This window comes from Nematolebias whitei, chromosome 20 (assembly GCF_014905685.2).
Source record: "Nematolebias whitei isolate Nwh7 chromosome 20, NemWhi1, whole genome shotgun sequence".
NCBI lineage: Eukaryota > Metazoa > Chordata > Actinopteri > Cyprinodontiformes > Rivulidae > Nematolebias > Nematolebias whitei.
The window spans coordinates 8,490,623-8,512,887 of NC_056517.1; the positions used below are offsets into that span (position 1 = coordinate 8,490,623).

General features: G+C 38.6%; 1 protein-coding gene across 1 annotated transcript in view; it reads left to right on the plus strand.

The window, feature by feature from the left end:
• The window catches only part of LOC119426825 (polypyrimidine tract-binding protein 2-like), a 50,916-nt gene that overhangs the window by 20,219 nt on the left and 8,432 nt on the right, over positions 1–22,265 (plus strand). The window contains exons 3-4 of the mRNA XM_037694408.1: positions 9,540–9,594; positions 21,519–21,691. Coding sequence (XP_037550336.1) covers positions 9,540–9,594; positions 21,519–21,691 — 228 coding nt within the window. The remainder of the gene's footprint in view (positions 1–9,539; positions 9,595–21,518; positions 21,692–22,265) is intronic.

Here is a 22,265-nt window from a genome sequence, read left to right on the forward strand (position 1 = left end):
ACAACCAAACAAAAAACAAAACAGTGAGCACTGGCCCTGCAGCCCACACGTTAGACCAGCTCACCAGCAAATCTCCAGACCCTCCCACAGCCACGCTGATTTTAATTCTCTTGTGACAAATTCCTTCATTTCTCACCATTTCAGTCATGGCGTCAACGGGCGAGGAGGAAGAGATCACTTGCCTTGCGGAAAACAAACAAAAGAAAAGTCCATTAAAGCAGACCACAAATGAAGAAGGGGAATTTAATACATTAGTGTCACATACAAAATAGGCCGTCACCGGGCAGTTTATTGTGCGACACAGAGTACGCGTATGTGGTCATAAAAATTGATCTTTGCACGGACATGCCTCGAGGGCGTCCGCTTTGAGTCTAATCCGGTACGTGTGGACCTCCGCGGATTCAGGTCCGCCCGACTATGTGGGAGCCTTTAGGGTGTAGTTGAGTGTTTAATTTAGTCAGTGTTAATGTTTGAGTCAAAACAATGAGACAATTTTTGAATTTGAGGTGGAGCTGCTGACCCAGAGGAGGATGAAACTGCAGAATCAGAACCTCTCAGGCAGAGGAGACGATCAAGAAGGAGGAAAACAGTCGTGAGTCAGACAGTAAGGACTTTGTTGATGAAGAGGGTGATCGTGATTTGTTTTAGAAGAGGAAGAGCAGACTGAGCCCCATAAGGAGGTAGGACTAGGCAATATGAACCAAAATTAATATCTCAATGATTTTAAGATAAATTGCTATTTACGATATATATATATATATATATATATATATATATATATGTATATATATAATATATATATATATATATATATATATAATATATATATATATATATAATTAGAATAGAATTCAACTTTATTGTCATTGCACATGTCACAGGTACAAAGTTGGGATGGGGCAGATCCAATCCAGTATCGGTATCGGTCTCCGTTACCAGCGTAATTTACGTATCGGATTTTCTGATCCACCTGCCGATATTTCCGATCCATGATGCATGTTGGCTTCAAACTATGGAATGGATTTCCTGAACGGCGGCGTGTCTCATGAACCCAGAGTAATAAGACCCGCCTCACATTCAGGAAATCCAGTTCATAGTTTGCAGCCAGCTATAACGTGAGGACTGAGTTAGCAGCACTGTGGCTAACAGCTAACCAACTTTCATCTAAACATGTCCGCTGTGTGGAAGTATTTTACACTAGAAACACCACAAGACGGCATTGTGCGATGTCTGCAGAGCCATGGCGCCACATTAAACCCCGGTAAAGTTAGTTTTACGATGGACATTCGAGCTCCGTGGCTTCAGCAGGGCGCTGCTCTTTGCTCAACCGAAAGAGGCGACTCAACCCCGGCCAGCTGCGTCCAATCTGCCCCGCTCAGTCCGCCCGTCTCTGAGGAGGGACAGACTGAGCGCGGCTGCCCCAAATCAGGCTGCCTGCTTCAGATTGAACAATAAGTAGACGTCGCTGAAACCATAGAGCTCAAATGTTTACTGAGAAGTTGCTAAACTTCATCATAATTAATGACCAACCACTATCAGTTGTAGAAAACGAAGGATTTCACAGCTTGATACTTGCAGTCAAGATATAGTTTACCCTCCAGGAGATATTTATCAGTACAACAGTAAACAATCATAAAAAACATATGATTTGAAAATTATATATATTAAAAATAAACAGCTACATTATAAAGTGATGTAAAATACTAGAAACAGGAACATGTCTGTTGGTTTATGCCTTGAACTTAGCAGATGTTTGAAGCCATTTAACATTTTATTTAATTCACTTATTCATTCATTTCAATGAAACAAAATAAAAAAAGTAAAAATCATCAAAAAGAAAACATTGAATGAAAAGAGTGCAGGAAGAAGAAAAAATTCTTATATCTGCCCCTTATAAAATATAAAACAACTTTAAACAATCACTTAAATTAATCACTTTAAAGCTAGGAATAAAAAGAAACATGTTTTTTGTTAGCAGAATTTAATTCTAACTTTAAAACTTATCCAACATTAATAAAACTTACCTCAAGTTGCCTTTTTGGACATGCATGCATATATTTGTAGAAATTGTACTTGAGAGGAGATTATTACAGCCTCATATAAAATCAATGATGATCATGATATCGGAATGGGATCGGGATCGGCCGATACTCAGCTCCAGGTATCGGGATCGGATCGGAATTTTAAAAAGTGGATCGGTGCATCCCTAGTACAAAGCAACGAAATGCAGATTGCATCTATCCAGAAGTGCTTAGCAAGAAAAATAAATTGGTAGATATATAGTACAATATACAGTAAGTTGCTGTGGTGTATATATATGTGTGTATTGTAAGTTAAAGTAAGCATTGGTCAGCTTTAGAGAAACGTGCTCTCTGATTTATGAAAAGAACGCTGTGTTGTGTGATTTTACTGCGAGACCCTCTGGTCAAAGCCACAGAGGAAACTGGTCACCATTTTGTGTCAGCTCTCCATTAAAGCAGAAGGAGATACCCACTAGAGTGTTGGAGGGTGAAGTGTTTCAGTGTGCACTTGCTGCTCTGTTGCTGTTCATTTCTTAAGTGAGAATACTGAAAACTGTTAAGTTAACAACATATTGTTTTGTTTGAAACATATTGCTAAAACTACATTTGCTATCTTTTGCACTGTTTTACAAGAAAGAAGCCTAATACTTTTTTTTTTTTTAACTCTTTGGACCTAGTAGTGGAATTTTCTTAATTGAGATAATTTTGTGGTATAGCAGTTTTCAAAATAAATTATGGCAAAAGGACACCCTATGCTTTTTTCATTCCTATGTCAAGTTTTATACCAAAAACATATCATGATGTTGTTATCGCCACCCTTCACAATACATATCGTGATATGAATTTTATGCCATATCGCACATCCCTACTTCTCAGCTTAGCTGCTTTTAACGATCCAAAAGCGTGATTTTGGACAAGTGAGGTTCTACTCATTTTGGACAGCTAAAATGGATTTTAAAGAGAAAAGAGAATGGGAGGGGCCAGTGAAGAGCACTGGAGTTGAGCCTTTTGTCATCCATTGTCTTCAGTAGAAAGAGATAGACACGAAGAAACGATAAAGCTGATAAATGAAAATGATGCTGATCATTTTCATTTATCATGCGATTATTTGATTTATTGTTTATCGTGGCAGGCCTAATGAAGAGCCTGCTTATTTCTCCTAAATATTGCCACATTAGTAAGGATAATGTTGTAGTGAGTTAAGCAACAGAGTTGAATATGTGGTTGTGGCCATGAAAATCTCTGCTATTGTCAAACAGCATTTTCCTGTTGGTTTCATGGTGTTTTTTGGATTAGATGATTGAAGTCTGCAGCCACGCCATCTTTACCTCTCCAACATTTTGGAGGTATTAAACCCAAGTGTTGTCATCACTGAGGGCAGAGTTCATCCACAGATTGTAGAGATGTGGGATTGCTAATGATTGCAGAATTTAATCTAGATATCTCTCTGCACTGAGATTGCGTCCAGTGATAGCAAGACTTGTTTTTATTTTTTTCCATTGAGGGAGATGTTGCCCCACACAATCATCCCACATTAACCAAAAGCTGTTACTTTATCGGTGCAGCAATCAAAATTGCAGTCTTGACAATTTCACCACACTTTGACCTTTATAAGAACTGCTTTAGGCAGTCTGGACTCATCGCTGAACATAGCGTTCCTCCACATGTTCAGGTTTCAGTGCATACTCCTGACATAAGCACAAATTGGCCTGATTGTGAAGGGCAGTCATGGCAGACCTCTTGGAAACCTTATGAGACCAGAGACTGCTTGTGTGCAGTCTTTCCAGAAGGTCTGGGTAGAGGAGTATAGACTATACCATGAAAACCTTGATCACAAATTTGTAAAAGACTGTATATGATTTGTAAGTGCTGAAAGTGTGAGGTAAGTCTTGTAATGTTTCCTGATTGAAAATCCAGGGGACACTACTTAACTTTGTTAGATGTTGTCATGTTGTGTTCTTATGAAGCCCACTTAACAACTTGTCTGACATCCCCTTGACCATTGACCTTCAGTTTGGAGATGGCACCAGGGCTTGCTCCAAATAATGTTGTAGTTTGGTTTTGTGGAAAACCAGCTTGAAGTTGCTCTCTGGCATAAGCCCTATCCAGTTCAGTCAAATTAGGTATACAAGGAGCAGGCACCGCCTGACCCCTCTAGAAGGGTCCGTGCTTAAAATGGATTTCTACTCACTGAGAAGGGGCCAATCTTGTGTCTCACTGACAAGAGTGTGATGAAAATAACATAGCCTCTTACCATCTGCAGACATCCTTTGTTGTGCACTGCCCACAGTCAAAGCTAGTTTCTGACAGGATATGTAGTGACCTTTGTGTGATTGCTCAGAACCTTTTGGTTGTGTTTGTTTAAATATATTGGCTGCAGTCAGCTGACCTCAGGCCAGTGTCGGCTGGGTTAAGGTTCCATGGGAAAGAGTCTACATTCACGTCAGCGAGATCCAATGTCTTACATCTTGTTGAAGTATAACAAGCCCTTTCAGCACCAATCAAGCACCTGGGGTACCAGAGATTTGGCCTTTGTCTTGAATAGGGTTGGACAATATAACTGAAACTTTTATCACAATATATTTCTTAATTTCGGTTGTTAACGATATGGTATGGTATAAAGTTTATTCATTTGAAAAAGTACAAAACAATTCCATAACAATATAAAAAAGATACAAAAGATTTAAAATGAAAGGCTGCAGAAAGAAGAAAAAAATCTTATTATATCTGCCCCTTTTTTCAAACAATTATTTCAATCATAATAATTTTAAAGTAACAGAACAAAATATAATTCCTATATTGAAATAAACACCATAAAAGCCTCAGAATAACTGTACAAACTGTACAAATAAATTAATGTTCACCTTTTATTTGTATTTAGTAGGGGTGTAACAGTACGCTAAAATCACATTTTGGTTCGGTTCTGTTTCTAGGAGGGCTCGGTTAATTTTCGGTACAATAAAGGCCAAAATAAAAGACGTACAAAATGTTTATTTTGAAAATATGTCAAGTAAACAAGTTTAGTCATTACATACTTCTTAGCTGGAGGTGATCTGGTGAATGAAGAAGACTCAGCTCTTATCTCGTTGACATCCTCAGACTGCAAACAGCACAAAGAGATTTAAAAAAATTATGATGGTAAGAGTATAATTTTAAATAAAAAAAATAATTAGATCACAATAATACAATACCTCTTCTTGCACGGTCATCATATGAGGTGGTTGAATATTCTCTCTCGCTCATCATCATCAGGGCAGGGCTTTAAATCTGAGGTCGGGCTTATTGACAATCAGTTTTAGCTTTTTCATAAAGTTGTGCTACAACTTTTTGGCTGAAGTGTTGACGTGATGGGATGACGTAGGCAACGGGGCTCAAGAACTGATTCTTCCCCCAAACAGCTTATTCCAAAGTGGAATAAACCAGTTATGTTGGTGCTAAGATAAGATGCCCCTCCTCCGATGCCGGCCCTCTTCCTCGTCGACAGTCATGTCAAACTGGTTCAAAACCAAAAAAGTCCATGCTCAATAATCCAGGTATACAATCATAGCTGGATGGTATGATGACTTCAGAAGGAACATACACACGTACACCCCCCTTGAACGTAAGAGGATCTGTGGTGGAAGTGGTCTCCAGCTACAAATACTTGGGTGTACACATGAATGACAACCTCAACTTGAGCAACAACACCACCAGCCTGATCAAGAAAGCTCATCAGAGACTCTACTTCCTCAGGCGGCTGAGACAAGCTGGTCTGGAAAGCTCAGTCCTCACCTCCTTCTACAGGTGTACAGTAGGAATGCGCGATATATACGGTACACGGTAGAAACTATAGACATTTAGCCTACTATAGAGATTTGTCTTCTACCGGCTAACCACAGTAATGCTGTGTCTGATGTAAAATCAGAGTTGTCAGATTTAATTGTTAAATTTTTTTTGGTTGAAAACTCTGCGCATGTGGTGTTAAAGTATTTTCTTCGAGAGCTAAGTAGTGAAGCTACAAGCTAACTACGGCAGGCTTGCCGTAGTGTTGCCGTATTCGGACACATGCGTTAAATTCTGTGTTCCGTCGAAAGTTTTTTTTTTTTCCGTCGAAAGTCAAAGTAAGCGTTGGTCAGCTTTAGAGAAACCTGCTCTCTGATCTGTGAAAAGAACGCTGTTTTGTGTAATTTTACTGCGAGACCCTCTGGTCAAAGCCACAGACTCATTTTGTGTCAGCTCTCCATTAAAACGGAATGAAACGCGAACTAGAGGGTTGGAGGGTGAAGTGTTTCAGTGTAAAATGCTGCTTTGTTGCTGTTAATGTCTTAAGTGAAAATACTGGAAACTGTTAAGCGTTAACAACATATTTTTTTGTTTAAAACATATGGCTAAAACTACATTTTATATATTTTGCATTGTTTTGAACTACAAGAAAGAAGCCTAATACTTGATTTGTTTATTATTTATAAACTCTCTGGACCTAGTAGTGGAATTTTCTTAATTCAAAATAAATGTTGGCAAAAGGACTCCTTGTACTTTTTTTTACATTCCTATTTCAAGTTTTATACCAAAAGCATATCGTGATATATATATATCGTTATCGCCACCCTTCACAATACATATCGTGATATGAATTTTATGCCTTATCGCACATTCCTAGTGTGCAGTGTAGAGCACCCTGTGCTCCAACATCAACATGTGGCATGGAGGCTGCACAGCTGCAGAAAAAAAAGCTTTGCAGAGAGTGGTGAAGGCTGCACAGAAGACTGTTGGAGTCAGCCTCCCCACCATCACAGACATCTACACCTATAGATGCAGGAAGAGGGCCACCTGCATAATGAAGTAGCCCACTCACCCAGCACACACACTTTTTGTCCCGCTCCCCTCAGGAAGGAGGTTGAGGAGCATTAAGTGTAGAACAACTAAACTAAGGAACATCTTCTACCCTGAAGCTGTTAGACTCATGAATCTCTAACCAGAATAATCACTGTGAAAAATCACATCATGTTGCTGCTGATCTGTTCCATGTTGATGTGTTCATGCATGCTCATCTGCTCACACAGACTCATGTTCGTGCTGCTGTTTGGCGTTATGTTTTTATGCTATTAGTGCTTAGTTTTAGTTTGTTTTTCTTAGTTCATATCTTAGATGTCATTACTGTTTTTCTTTTACATTTTATTGTTGGATGTATCTGGGACTCTGTGTACATAATCTCGTTCCACCACATGTACCACGTGTGGTGGAACAACAATAAAGAATCTCTGACTCTGAAAACCCACAAAGGTTACTTAAACAACCTGAAACCAACAAAGGTGAGAATGAAAAATAAAACAAAAAACAAATCAATGAAAATCAGCCATTGTTTGGAATGTTATCAGAATTAAAAAATAAAAATCAGAATAATAGTAACAGATCATCCCATGAGAACCAACGAGTCCAGAACAATTTCCATAGAGATTAGAGGTAAACTTCAAGGTCAAAGGTCATCACTGTCAGGAGTTAATTGAAGAGGACTGAGGAGGACATCAAATTAGGGCTGGGCCATATCATTCACAATAATACTGGTTTAAAAAAAACTTGCCTGGAAAAATAAATTATATCATGATATATTAATTTCATGGCATAAATACTTCAGTGTTTCCCCTACAAGCGGGGCGCCCCGCCCCGTTAATCGAACAAGGCATGCCGCCTACCGAACCGAACTGCACCCCCCCACCCCCCCAAACACACACTTGTCGGTACTGACATAATGCTAAGCTAGCCATGCGCAATATTAGCTAGCTAAAAAACTAAAAACATTGCTCACGCTGAAACCCCTCGCCCCCACTCAAAAACTGCCGATACAAGCAACACGCAGCTCCGTCTTCACACCCCTCCCCATCCGAGCTGCCTCAGACAGAGGAGGAGTGGATCAGGGTCAGGGACACTGCTTAAAGACACATTATCACATCGTGTCATACGATGAATCAACGTTGAGAATACTAAAACTAGGTCTTTCTCTTCCTCAATGACCGGTCACAGTACGAGTCATGGAACAGTTTATCGTTCTCAATTACAGTCCGTAATAAGAACAGATTAAAATGTCTAAATCTACTCTGAACAGATGACGCATATGAATGCATGAAACACATTGCCTCGATAACGTTCTTTGAACAGATGAGACAAAACTGGAGCTTTTTGTTCACAGACCCTAAAATGAGGCATTAAACTAAGAAAAGGACATATCAAGCTGAGAGTACCAGCCTTTTAAAAGTTTCATTAGTTTTCTTTAACGCTCTGGTGAACCAACACTGTAAAGCAATAAATCATTTTCACCTGTTGATGTTTTATATATATTTTTCTCATTATTACTTTAGCCATTTTCAAGTTATTTCATTGACCTTTGTGGGTTTTTAACAAGCTGTTACAAACTAATTTGATTGCATGTGTATGTGTGGAGAAGACATTGTAAAACACAGTTTGTATTTAAGATAAAACAAGATGTACCAATGTAGATATTAATTTATCACTCGAAAAAAAAAATACGACTATCTTACACTGAATTAAAGATGGGACTGGATTTTAAACATTTTGCTGTTAATAAGTTTACATCTAAAGAGTGAATCACATTTCAAGTGTAGTTTTGACCTCACACTTACCGTACATGTTGAAGCCAAAACATTTGTTTTATAAAAGCACATATCTCTACTACGGTACATAAAAATGTTTTTTAAATGTACGTATTCCCAGTTGAGCACCCAAACCATGCTTTCTGTGTGGGAACATATGCTGGCTCAGCCTTCTAACCTGATTTGTTGGTGCCAGCTGCAGAGCAATTTGCACCAAATAAAGTTAAGTCTTTTCTTGAAGGGAAATGGAACAGTCATAAAATACCAATCCCTCTGTTTATTTTAACAATATTTCACTAAAAGAAAACAAAGAGGGTTGCCAGATGTTGGTAGAAAAATCATCTTTTAGGTTCTTGTAACTGGCTGTCGTGTTCTGGCTTTGTGGCCCAGGCCGGACAACTTTATTAGCCCATCAATTTATTTGTGCCGTGTTGCTGTAGCTAGGCTTGCAACGTCTGGTTTATCGTAACCATAAAAAATGTTAGTGACAGAAGAACAATTGGTTCAAATTCAGTCAGACAGAAACAAGGAGAGGGGGTGCACAGAGCTATTATAAAGTTGGGTGTTTAATAGGTCCCCCGCCACACTACTCGTCATCCCATCAGTCAGGTTTAAGAGCATGGGGGGGCCCGGCAGCAGCTCCAGCAGCCCTCTGGGACCCGGTATAGCTCAGGTTGAAATGACACATCCTGACATCTTAAATTCAGCTAGATTAAACTCACCAGACAAGGAAAAGCCAAATCACTGCTGAGCTGTTTTAGGCCCTTTTCCACCTACTTCTTTGCCCTCCCATGTTCCCCTTAAACGATCCTCGGAGACCAAAGATTCATTCTTTTATCTGAGGTCTGAAAACTCCAAATTATATTTATAATTCATAACAAAGTACAAATGATCTAACCACTGTGCCTTTGTGTCCCTTTTCTACCCACAGAGAAAAGCTGATGAGCTGAGTATGCACAACAACCCTGACATGAGCAGTTTGAGTGGTGAGTCCGTTAGAACCTCCAACCTCACCCCACTACCCAAAATGCTCCACAAACGGTACCATGGACCATTGATGAGGTCCAGACCTTACAGTCTTTATTGGCGGATCAGAGGATTCAGTGTGAGCTGAAGGGCACGACAAGAAACCACTCCCTGTGCATTGACGATCCTGCCCACACTCTTAACCCGAACTAGTTGACTTTAGTAGAAAATCGCTTGGAAACCCGTTGCCTTAAACCATTCTAGTTTTTACACAAAGAAGAAACTAATCATGTTTAGTTGTGTTAACTTAGAACCTCAGTACAATGTAGTAAACACATTTAGTAATTTTAGTACAGATTAGTATATAACTACTACATAAATAGTAGTTTGTTTTTAATTTTGTACAGCACTTCAGACGGCTGCTTGTTGTATTTTAAGTGCTTTAGAAATAAATTGGTATGGTACCGTAAGTTAACACAACTAAACATGTTTAGTTTCTTCTTTGTGTAAAAACTAGAATGGTTTAAGGCAACGGGTTTCCACGCGATTTTCTAGTCAAGTCCACTTGTTCGGGTTACGAGCGTTAGTTGTATAAAATTATTTTAAGCTAAATTTACATAATCATATAAAGCAAATAACCAATATAACATTATTTAAAGCTACTTATAATGTTTTGTATAACATTTTTTCTAATGTAATTAATTACCCTTTTGATATTCACATTGTATTGAATGCAACACTAAATTTTACAAGAGGAAAAAAAAACATTTTAATGTTCCAATTTATTTTATTTTCACAAAAAAAATGCTGCACAAAACATTTAAAGTGTAACTTGTCATCAAGCTTGTCACAAGTAAAAAAAATAAAATAAAAATTGGTCTTAAAACATTAGCCATAAAAAAAAAATTGCCATCCAAAAGTCAAGTAAAAATAGGAAATAAAAGTGCTTGACATCGTTATAAATTGTTGAAATAAGGAATACAAACACAACAGCTTTCATCAGTTTATATATCCTTGTGAATAACTGGACACAGTAAAATTAGACAGTCTTCTAAATCTTCAACTTGAAAAGGAGCTGATGAAATGTGATAAAGGTAAGATTTAGCACGTTTTATGTGAATGTACAGTTCGTGTTGTTGGTAAATGCAGGCAACTGAAGCAATAAATTCCTGAAAACATGATGCAAAATATTTAGTGATGTTGCTGTTAAGGAAGAACTTCATGTTATTTCAGCTTAAAATTGTAGTGTTCCTCTCTGTGCAGACAAGGAGTGTGGTGGATGTGGGCTCATGAAGGCACTTACTGCATAGCTCTGTGAGCAGGAAAACTTTTCTGGTCAATCGAGCACACACGTTTCAATTTACTGCTTCAACTGACTACATTTACCATCAACACTGACTGGACATTTACATGAAACATGCTGAATTTTCCTCAAACTGTATTATATCAACTGAGTTTTACTATCCAGTCCTGAGCATACACTTCTAAATCTCATACTGTAGATCACAAGTGTCTGGACATTCATGTCGCTCATAACCGCCTTCAGGTTCAATGAAGGAGGATCCCAGTGTCAGTGTTGCAGAATGAGTCATCATCATCCGAGTTCTTGATAAATGACAAGTGCACAAAAGAGATATTTTTAATTAAGTGACCATCAATAATTGATCAAAAATAATTTCCATAAACCAATTACAATATTTGACATATTATCTGTTTTATCATAACTAGTTTCCTTGTTTAAATTGTGCATTAGTTTGAGCTCCACAAAAGGACATCAGGTGCTAGTGGTGAGTGGAATGATACCTTATTCTTTCATTTGTTAATAGCTATGCTCACAGGTTTTATTCAAATACACAACTGTCATCAGGGTTCTCACACCTGTCTGTCTAGGCCCAAATCCTGACATGAACCTGACACAGCATAACATAAGACATAAATGAAGATTAAAGGGATAGTTTAGATTTTTTTAAGTGGAGTTGAATGAGGTTCTTACAGATGGTCAGCATATTACTTACAGTAGATGGTGGTCAGCCTTCCCCCACTTTGGACAAGCAGCAGGAGGATCAGTGTAGGAAGATAAGCAATGCACTTTTGTGGACATGCTCGGCAGCAGTTTGTACTTTTAGACATCTTGAAATATCTATAATAGTTTGAGTAGACACTAGGGGTGTAACGGTACGCTAAAATCACATTTCGGTTCGGTTCATTTTCGGTACAAATAAAGGCCAAAATGAAGACTTACAAAATGTTTATTTGGAAACTATGCCAAGTAAACAATACGTTTGTATAAAAATAAATAAAAGCGACCCATTTGGATGATATTTTAAATAAACGGCACTCTTTACAATAAATAAACTATACTAAGAATTAGGAATGCGCGATATAAACGGTATACGGTAGAAACGATAGAAATTTAGCCTACGATAGAGATCTGTCTTCTACCGGCTAACCGCAGTAATGCTGTGTCTGATGTAAAATCAGTGTTGTCAGTTTAATCGTTACTTTTTTTGGTTGAAAACTGCGTAAGTGGTGCTCAAGTGTAAAGTCAGCCCTGTCAGATTTAATTACTTTTTTTTTTTTTTGTTAAGAACTGTGCGCAAGTGGCGTTAAAAACTTTTCTTCGAGCGCTAAGTAGCGAAGCTAAAAGCTAACTACAGTCGGCTTGCCGTAGTGTTGCCATATTCTGACGCATGCGCAAAACATTGTGTTCCGTCGAAAGTATTTTTATTTTATTTTTTCTCATTGAAAGTTAAAGTAAGTGTTGGTCAGCTTTAGAGAAACCTGCTCTCTGATGTGTGAAAAGAACGCTGTGTTGTGTGATTTTACCGTGAGACCCTCTGGTCAAAGCCACAGACTCATTTTGTGTCAGCTCCATTAAAGCAGAAGGAGGCGCCCACTAGAGGTTTGGAGGGTGAAGTGTTTCAGTTGCTGCTCTGTTGCTGTTCATTTTTTAAGTAAGTCTGGAAACTGTTAAAAGTTAACAAAATTTTCTTCTGTTTAAAACATATGGCTAAAACTACATTTGATATCTTTTGCACTGTTTTGCAAATTTTGTTTTTGTTATCGCACATTCCTACTAAGAATAATAAAAATCTTAATAAATACAATAACAGTCAGAAGCAGAACAAGAAGCAGCAACAGACTGTTTACAATCCAACTAATAAAGCTTAAAGTTTTTGGCCAAAAAGACTAACTTGTCCACATTTTCTGCCAAAAGCTCAGATCTAGTTGCAGTGAATATCTCCAGCGGTGGAGAAAACTGCTCACTAACAACAGTCACAGGAATAAAGAGGTAGAGCTTTGCTAATTTTGCAGTGTGGCTGGATTTGGCCTCATCATTACTCACAACCTCTTGGACCTGCTCCCTCAGGTGGGACAGGTCCCTGGAAAGTTCAGAGTTCAGTCATCACAGACTTCTTAGCTGGAGGTGATCTCTGGTGGATTTCACTGAAGAGGAGGAAGACTCAGCTGCTATCTCTGTCCCAGACTGGAAATAAAACACAAATAGGTAAAAATAAAATGAGTTAATAAGATTATAATTTTAAATAACTAAAAGTTAATTAGATAATAATATTAAAAGAACAATACCTCTTCTTGATAAGTTATGAGGTGGTTGAATCTCTCGGTCATCATCATCAGGACAAGACCTTAATCTGGTCCAGGGCTTGTTGACAATCAGTTTGTGCTGCTACAACTGTTTGGCTGAAGTGTTGACGTGATGGGATGTTGTATTGGGGCTCAATAACTTTAAAGCTGGTGCATCAACAACAGAAACGTTGATCCAGAGCTTTAAAAACTCGTACAGATTGTGTTATTGCTCTGGACCGATCTGAATTACCTGATAAAGGTTGTTTAAATGCTGCTGTTATCAGTCTTTGCACCAACCAAGAAGAGACGTTCACATTCAGATGATGTTGTTTCAAGAGTGTTAACAAGTTAAGACATGTTGCTGCTGCAGATCCAATCTCTGTGAAACAACGTCAACACACAGCTTTGAATTTACACTTGTCTTTTAACAAGAAAGCCATAATGTTCCCAAACAGGAGACCGTAACGAGAAGCTAATGCTAATGCTGCGCGTGCTGCAAGATAATAGTGCCGTGCTGAAACACGCTTAGGAACTTTAGTTCCACGATGCATAATCTCTCGTTAATAACATTTAATTAATGAAAAAAATAACCGTAGCGATACGCACGTGGACCGAACCGAACGTGCCGTACCGAAAGGGTTCGGTACACCGACGTGTACCGTTACACCCCTAGTAGACACATATTTAGTATATTTTCAGCGCCTTACATTGCTGTCTTGAAAGACTTTTCAGACTTGAAATGTAAGTTATAGAGCTCTCTTCACGCCAACCAAATGCCATAGACAAAATTAATAATTTTACCTCACAGAACACAAGAGTTACTGGTCTGTTAGTTTGTGTTATTGTGTGATAACGGTGAATCCAAACCAATTAAATAATAAAAAACACAAACGGATCGAGGTAAAATGACAAATTATGCTTATGGAGTTTTTTTGGTTGGGCAGGAGCAATATTTATTTAACTTATAAAAGAGTGATTTTATGTCAGAAGCCTGATTGACAGTAAGGTAAAGCAGTGAAAATATTGTATATATATAATGTATACTTCACTGATACTGATTTTTTTAGGTGGCTAAAACAATCCAAAATAGTTCATTCTGGTCCTCTGGGCATTCAAAATACAAAAAAAAACAAAAACAAAAAAAAACAAAGCAAAAAAATGTAGAAACGTTTCGTCTCATCCGAAAGACTTCCTCAGTCTGAGAAAGACGGAGACTCGTCCCAAGCTGCGCAGCGTGCTGTTTAAACCAACAGTTTTGGGGGACACAGAGACAGCCGCGTTCTGTTTGTACCGACAGTTTTCGAATGGCCGGGGTGCGTTCAGCGTGAGGGTTCAGCATGAAGGAAGATGCTGCCTTTAGCTATTTAGCTAGTGCACCTGCATTGCAAGCCGCTAGTTTAGCGTTACGTCAGTGCCGACAGGTGGTTGGGGGTGAGAGGTGGGGTTCGGTAGACGGGGTGCTCGGTTCTGTTGACAGGGCGGGGCGCCTCGCTTATATAATGGTAGAGGAAACACTGCCGATGATATTTGAAGTATCTTAAAGCAACAGATGGTGAAGAACAAGGAGTCATACTTGAACTTACAGTGATGGGAGAACAAAGGCCACCCTCTTTCATTTTTTGAGTTTAATGGATCAGGACGGAATAAAAAAATGATCTGGTCTTCACAACGTTCTAAAATTATTCAAATCCAACCTTGGTGCCTACAAAGCTGAGTATTGTTGAATGTTTCTTACTGCCTATAAACGGTGTCCTGTTCTCTTAGGTTACGTTCACACTGCAAGTTTCAATGCTGCTTTTTGGTGCTCTGATCTAATGTTTCACATTATAATTTACATGTGACTTTCTTCAGACTCCGTAGTGAACAGTCGTTCTGAAGAAATGATGTCACACGCAGCATGCTGTGCGTACACAAGTTATTGTAGATGCTACACGTTAGCATGAATTAATCAATACTGAAGTTCTTGTGCAGTCAGAACCAGCTAAATTATTAACTGACATGTATGTTTGGTCCAGTCTTTACATGTGAGCGTGCCTCTTCCCCGTCTACTCTTAACACAGAATTCTATTTCTGTAACAGGAGTGAAGGATTGATGGTGAAACAAACTCAAGTATAGATACCATCTCGTTAGTATCGGTACGGTCTGACACTAATGTTGTTATCTTAACTTCCTGGACGTTGCAAACTTAAAGGACAAAGATGAAACAACTGGACTTCTGTCGCTGTCAACTGAAGACGTGTGGAATTCCAAGATTTAACCTGCATGCCGTTGGTCTCATGCTTATTAATACTTGTATCGATCCACATCCTCCTACCTCACTGACGTAAGTCAGATGAAATGAGACCTGATGGTTCAGAGTAAGGTTACTTTGACAAACATCAGGTATGTTTTTGATTTAGTATCACATATGAATAGGACCTGGGTTGGATTTGAAACTAATCTGATTTGTCACATTCAAACTGTCATAAAATGTCAGATGCGGTCACAGGGGATTCAAAAGCTTCAGGATTAGGAGGCTATTAAGAGTAGGGGACTAAAAAGAGTGGGGGCTTTTCCCCCAGAAAAATTGAAACATCAGAAATGCCTTTTCCTGGCATTTGGAACAAGGCTGCAAGGGTATTTGAAGAGTCCAGATCAGCTGTTTTTGAGGACAAATTGTGAGAATTTTTGGCTTTTTGGAAGTTCTGGCGAATTCATTTAGCAAAGACAAAAATCTATTTCCCAATACAGTAAACCTGAAGGTAGGTTCTTTTTTGTTGTTTTTTTTTCGGCTGCTCCCTTCTTCAGTGGTCACCACAGTGAACTAAGTTGCAAAAAGACTTGGCGATTGTTTTTACGCCGGATGCCCTTCCTGACACAACCACAGACCACCAAGCAACCACAGCCCTCTGTGTGGAGCAGAGAGCTTCCATTTAGAGCGCCCGGGGGAACAGTTGGTGGGAGGGCCTTTCTTAAGGGCCCAGAGTGGGGAAATGAGGGTGGAGACGGATGTGGGCTTCACCAATCCCACTGACATTTTGATGTTGTTGGTACTGGAGTTGAACCAACGATCTTCTGATCACAGGCTCACCTTCTCAAACCTTTTCGCCACCACTCCAATCCTTCAGTAAACCTCAAGTTAACAATCATATAAAATATATACTGTGTGTGTATATATTAGGGGTGTAACGGTACACTAAAATCACATTTCGGTTCGGTTCATTTTCGGTACAAAACAAGGGCCAAAATAAAGATTTACAAAATGTTTATTTTGAAAATATGCCAAGTAAACAATACGTTTGTATAAAAATAAATAAAAGCGACCCATTTGGATGATATTTTAAATAAAAGGCACTCTTTACTTAACAATAAATAAACTATACTAAGAATAATAAAAATCTTAATAAATACAAAAACAGTCAGAACCAGAACAAGAAGCAGCAACAGACTGTTTATAATTTAACTAATCAAGTTTTAGGTTGTTGGCCAAAAAGACCAACTTGTCCACATTTTCTGCCAAGATCACAGATCTAGTTGCAGTGAATATCTCCAGCGGTGGAGAAAACCGCTCACTAACAACAGTAGCAGGAATAAAAAGGTAGAGCTTTGCTAATTTAGCAGTGTGGCTGGATTTGGCCTCATCATTACTCACAACCTCTTGGACCTGCTCCCTCAGGTGGGACAGGTCCCTGGAAGAGTTCCGAGTTCACTCATCACAGACTTCTTAGCTGGAGGTGATCTCTGATTTCCCTGAAGAGGAAGAAGACTCAGCTGCTATCTCTGCCCCAGACTGGAAATAAAACACAAAGAGGAAAAAATAAAAGAGTTAATAAGATTATAATAAATAAATTAAAAAAGTTAATTAAATAATAATAATAAAAGAACAATACCTCTTCTTGAACGGTCATAATTTGTTATGGGGGGGTTGAATCTCTCGGTCATCATCATCATCAGGACAGGGCTTTAATCTGGTCCAGGGCTTGTTGACGATCAGTTTTAGCTTTTTCATAAAGTGCTGCTGCAACTTTTTGGCTGAAGTGTTGACATGATGTTGTAGCGGGGCTCAATAACTTTAAAGTCGGCGCATCAACAACAGAAACGTAGCTCCAGAGCTTTAAAAACTCCTACAGCTTGTGTTATTGCTCTGGATCGATCTGAATTACCTGATAAAGGTATCAGGTAATTCAATGCTGCTGTTATCGGTCTTTGCAACAAGCTGCTAGAAGAGACGTTCACATTCAGATGTTGTTTCAAGCGTGTCAACAAGTTAGACGTGTTGCTGCTGAAGATCCAATCTCTGTGAAACAACGTCAACACACAGGTTTGGATTTACACGTCTTTTAACAAGAAAGTCATAATGTTCATCAACAGGAGACCACAACGAGAAGCTAATGCTGCGCGTGCTGCAAGATAATAGCGCCGTGCTGAAACACGCTTAGGAACTTTAGTTCCGCGGCACATAATCTCTCGTTAATAAAATTTAATGAGTGAAAAAATAACCGAAACGGTACGCACTTGGACTGAACCGAACATGCCGTACCAAAACGGTTCGGTACACCCACGTGTACTGTTACACCCCCAGTATATATATATATATATATATATATATATATCCATTCAAAAGCAGTAATAGACTGTAAATCAAATTTATATTGAATATGAAAAAGAACTAGTATTTTAGTGTTGATTTGATTAGCTACCAGTTTTTTTTAACAACCTTTGAACCTGTAGATGTTAAATTTACTGGTCTGTTAACAGAGGTAGACATGATTGACACAGCAGCAGATTTCCCAGCCACTGGAAACATTCCCTGATGAATAATTTTGGTTATGACATTGGTTAGTGATCAACTAAGCCCTACAGACAGAACTGTCCATATCATCAAAACCTTGAGCTTTTGTAAGTTTTCTCTTTAATAAATAGCCAAGTTTTTATTTTGCTGCACAGCTCTACATCAAAGCTTGTGTAACCTCTGAGACCTGTCTCAGGAAAAAAACAGTTTCCATTGTGCTCAGATGTCGTTTATCTTCAGGAACCAGTCTGATACAGAGATGGACACCCGATTAAAATGAATTATTGTTCAGGCAAGCTGTGAGAGCTTCATAAAAGAAGAAAGATTTGATAACAACAAATCTGAGCCTGCTGAATGCTGTTCCACAAAACCAAATAATTAAACTGTACTAGGCAGTGCACTGCACCTTGTGAGTCTTTTCTAATCAAGTGTTTTGGTTTATTAAATCTCTAAAGAATGTCTGAAAGAGAATTAATGTCAGGAGTAGTACCTTTTATTTCCTTTCTCCTTTAATACCAAAGAAAAGCCAGAGCAGAGTTACTGATGCTAATACAGATAGCACACATAGTTGTATACAAAACTAGATTGTTTTCAGAAATACTTAATAATAAAGTCAATATTCATGTTTTGCTGAGGGGTGATCATTTACAGCTAAGTCCACAATATATTCTGAATCACAAAAATCCATTCATGTTCTAACAAGCAGTATGCCGATGTCTCCATCAATGAGGGATTTGAATATTAGTGTTTTTTTAGTTTTCAAGATGAGTGTTTTTCCGGACTGGAATTGAACAGGGAATGTAAGTAAATTTTAACATTTTTATTATATTGTATTCAAGTGGGTAGGAGCTACACTGTGTAGAAGAACGGCAATGGTTTTTCTTTTTACTTTTTTGGCTTGTTCAGGGCAGGTAACAAACCTGGTGAGTGGAGGGAGCACTTCATTTGAGAGTCATGTTCTTTGATTTCTCCAGTGCATTTAACACAATCCAGCCTGATTTGCTTTGTCAGAAACTTCAGAAGACTCAGGTGGAGGCCTCAACAATTGCCTGGATCAAAGACTACGTGACAAACAGACCACAGTTTGTGAGACTGAAGGGTTGTGTGTCTAACCAGGTGGTCAGTAGCTCGGGAGCAATACAGGGGACTGTACTCTCACCATTCCTTTTCACTCTGTACACCTCAGATTTCCAATATTAAACAGACTCCTGTCATCTGCAGAAATATTCTGATGACTCTGCAGTGGTCGGGTGTATCAGATGGACAAGAAGCTGAGTACAGGGAACTGGTGGACCGCTTTGTGGCATGGTGTGGAAACAATCATCTCATCTTGAATGTGAACAAAACAAAGGAGATGATTGTAGATTTCAGGAGAATCAGGAACAGATCCAACCCTATTTTCATCATGGGAGAAGAAGTGGAGGTGGTGGAGAAGTATAAATACCTTGGAGTTCACCTGGACAACAGACTGGACTGGAAATGCAACAGTGAAGCATCTACAAGAAGGGACAGAGCAGACTGTACTTCTTGAGGAAGCTGAAGTTCTTCAACGTTTGCAGCAAGATGCTGCATATCTTCTATAAGTCTGTTGTAGAGAGTGCCTTCTCTTCTGCCATCATCTGCTGGGGTAGCAGCACCAGAGCAAGTGACTTAAAAAAGATCAACAAGCACATAAAGAAGGCTGGCTCAGTTCTGGGGACTCCTCTAGAACCTTTGGAGATGATTGTACAAAGAAGGATTCTTCATAAAATGAAGAACATTATAGACAACCCTCAGCATCCTCTTCATCAGACTCATACAACAACAAAGTGTCTTCAGTCAGAGGCTTCTTCAAATCCATTGTAGGACAGACGCTACAAGAGATCCTTCCTGCCCACAGCCATCAGCATCTAGAACAACTCTTCAATGAAACCAGGATGATGAGTTACAACAACATTTAATTTCCCTCTGGGATTAATAAAGTATTTTTGAATTTGAATTTGTATTTTTAAATATGAATCGTTTCTTTTAACTTATTTTATATATTAATATTTCTGTTCAGTGCCCTGAGAAGATTTCTGTTGTGACTTGGCACTATATAAATAAACTGAATTGAATTAACCAACATAGTCTATGCTCAATAATCCACTTATACAATCCAACAATTTTCAGTCAGGTCATCTGGACAGTTTCTTTTTTTTTTGTGCTGAAACGTTTCACCTTCCATCCAGAAGGCTTCATCAGTCAAGGAAACACACAAAACAAAACTGATTCTTCCCCCCAACAACTTACTCCATAGTGGAACAAACCATTTATGCTGGTGCCAAGATGGAATGAACCAGATTCTATAAAAACATCTAGATTTCAAATTTTATATTTTTCTTCATCATTTGATGTATTTGCACTCATTGTGTCTACTTTTATTGTTCAGTTTAGATATGTGGTTTTATTTCTTGTTTACAAATTGTTTTATTTTAGTTTTGATTTAAAGTTTAATTCTTGTTTTGTGATTTCTACATCTGTAGGTTAGAATAAAGTTGAACTAAAATCCGTATCTCTTCTTTAAACATATTTGAGGGAAATATTCCTGAAAGATCCAATAGTTTTGTGTCTTTTTATGATTTTTCAGCTGAGTTAACTTTAATCAACATTATTTTAAAAAGTCAAAGCGACAACAGAATTTCATGATAACGCCGGCACCGTTTATTTATTTTTAATCTTCACTGATTAAAAAAAAACGTTTCCACCCTCCATCCCAAACTCGTCAAGGTCCACTCGTCTGCCAGTGCTCGGATTCCGGCCTTTGTGAGCACGCGAGGCCAGGGTCTGGACCCCGGGCTCGCATGCTTCAAGGGGTCGGCAGCTCATATGATCCTCTGCGGAGACTAGGTCGCTCTGAATTTTGTCGTCGGTCATCAAACACAAAAAAACACCTGGACTTCTGCATTAGAACACAGTGTTGTCATTATTGTTTTTAAAATCTTTGAATAAAATCCAGCCGCTGCTTCGAGTTCCAAGTAATTGCAAATGGCGGATTGGTGAAAAGTTTCTGAAGGATCCAGTGACTCCTCCCCCTGGCCAATCAGTGACCGACAGTGTTCTGACGTCACCTTTAGGTGCCAAATCAGCTCTCTTGGACCCACCAGAGAAGCAGGGACAAAAAAAGGGTCCAATTCAGCTAAAAAATAACCGTGGAAAAGTACTCAAACCGTACCAAACAGAGCCGAGTTGGGCTGAAGAGGAGCGGTGGAAAAGGGGCAGTAATTTTCTTCATAATACAGACATTTTGGCATAAAAAGGTTTACTTCGGGTGTCAAACCTATACTGCTCGTTTTAACCATTAACATGTTCTTATGGGCATGAATACTTCAAACCGTCAACTTTTTCTATATAAAAGTAACATTTTCAATATAATTTTTTTATTTCATAGACTGTTTTATAACATTTTGCATTGATTAGAAGGAATTATTATTTTTCATTCCAATTTGAAGAGCTGCATTATGCTTTTGGCTCACAGCATGAAAGGTTCTGAAGTTTTTACTGTTAAAGGTGATCAGTTATGTTTTCCATAGATTATTAAATCTGTGCTTTTGTTCATATTTCAGATGGGGCTTCCAATGGCAGTGACAATAAGAAGATGAAGGTGGATGAGGCTCCACCATCGCGTGTGCTTCACATACGAAAACTGCCCAGTGAAGTCTCAGATGCAGATGTCATCGCTCTTGGATTACCATTTGGAAAAGTCACTAACATCCTTATCCTGAAGGGAAAGAACCAGGTCAGTAGAATAAAGGCACAAAGACTAATCCTTCATCATGTCATCAATTCAACTGGAAACAGGTGGAATGACCCCTCTGGGTTGGGGCGGGGGAGACTTTGTCTCAGGTGCAGGAGTATCATAGTGAAGTATCTGAGTGTCTTGTTCCTGAGTGACTGTAGGATGGAGCGAGAGATAAATCCACGTATCAGGGTCCTATCCTCAGTAATGAGGGCATTGCTTTGGTTGGTTTTGGTAAAAAAGTTTAGTCAAAAGTAGGGATGCACTAATCCACATTTTTTTACTTCTGATCCGATCCCGATACCTAAATCTAAATATCGACCGATACCGATCCAGTTCTGATATCATCATCATCATTGATTTTATATGAGGCTGTAATAATCTCCTCTCAAGTACAATTTGTACAAATATATGCATGCATGTCCAAAACGGCAACTTGAGGTAAGTTTTATTAATGTTGGATAAGTTTTAAAGTTAGAATTAAATTCTGCTAACACAAAACATGTTTCTTTTTATTCCTAGTTTTAAAGTTGATATTAAAGTGATTAATTTAAGTGATTGTTTAAAGTTTTTT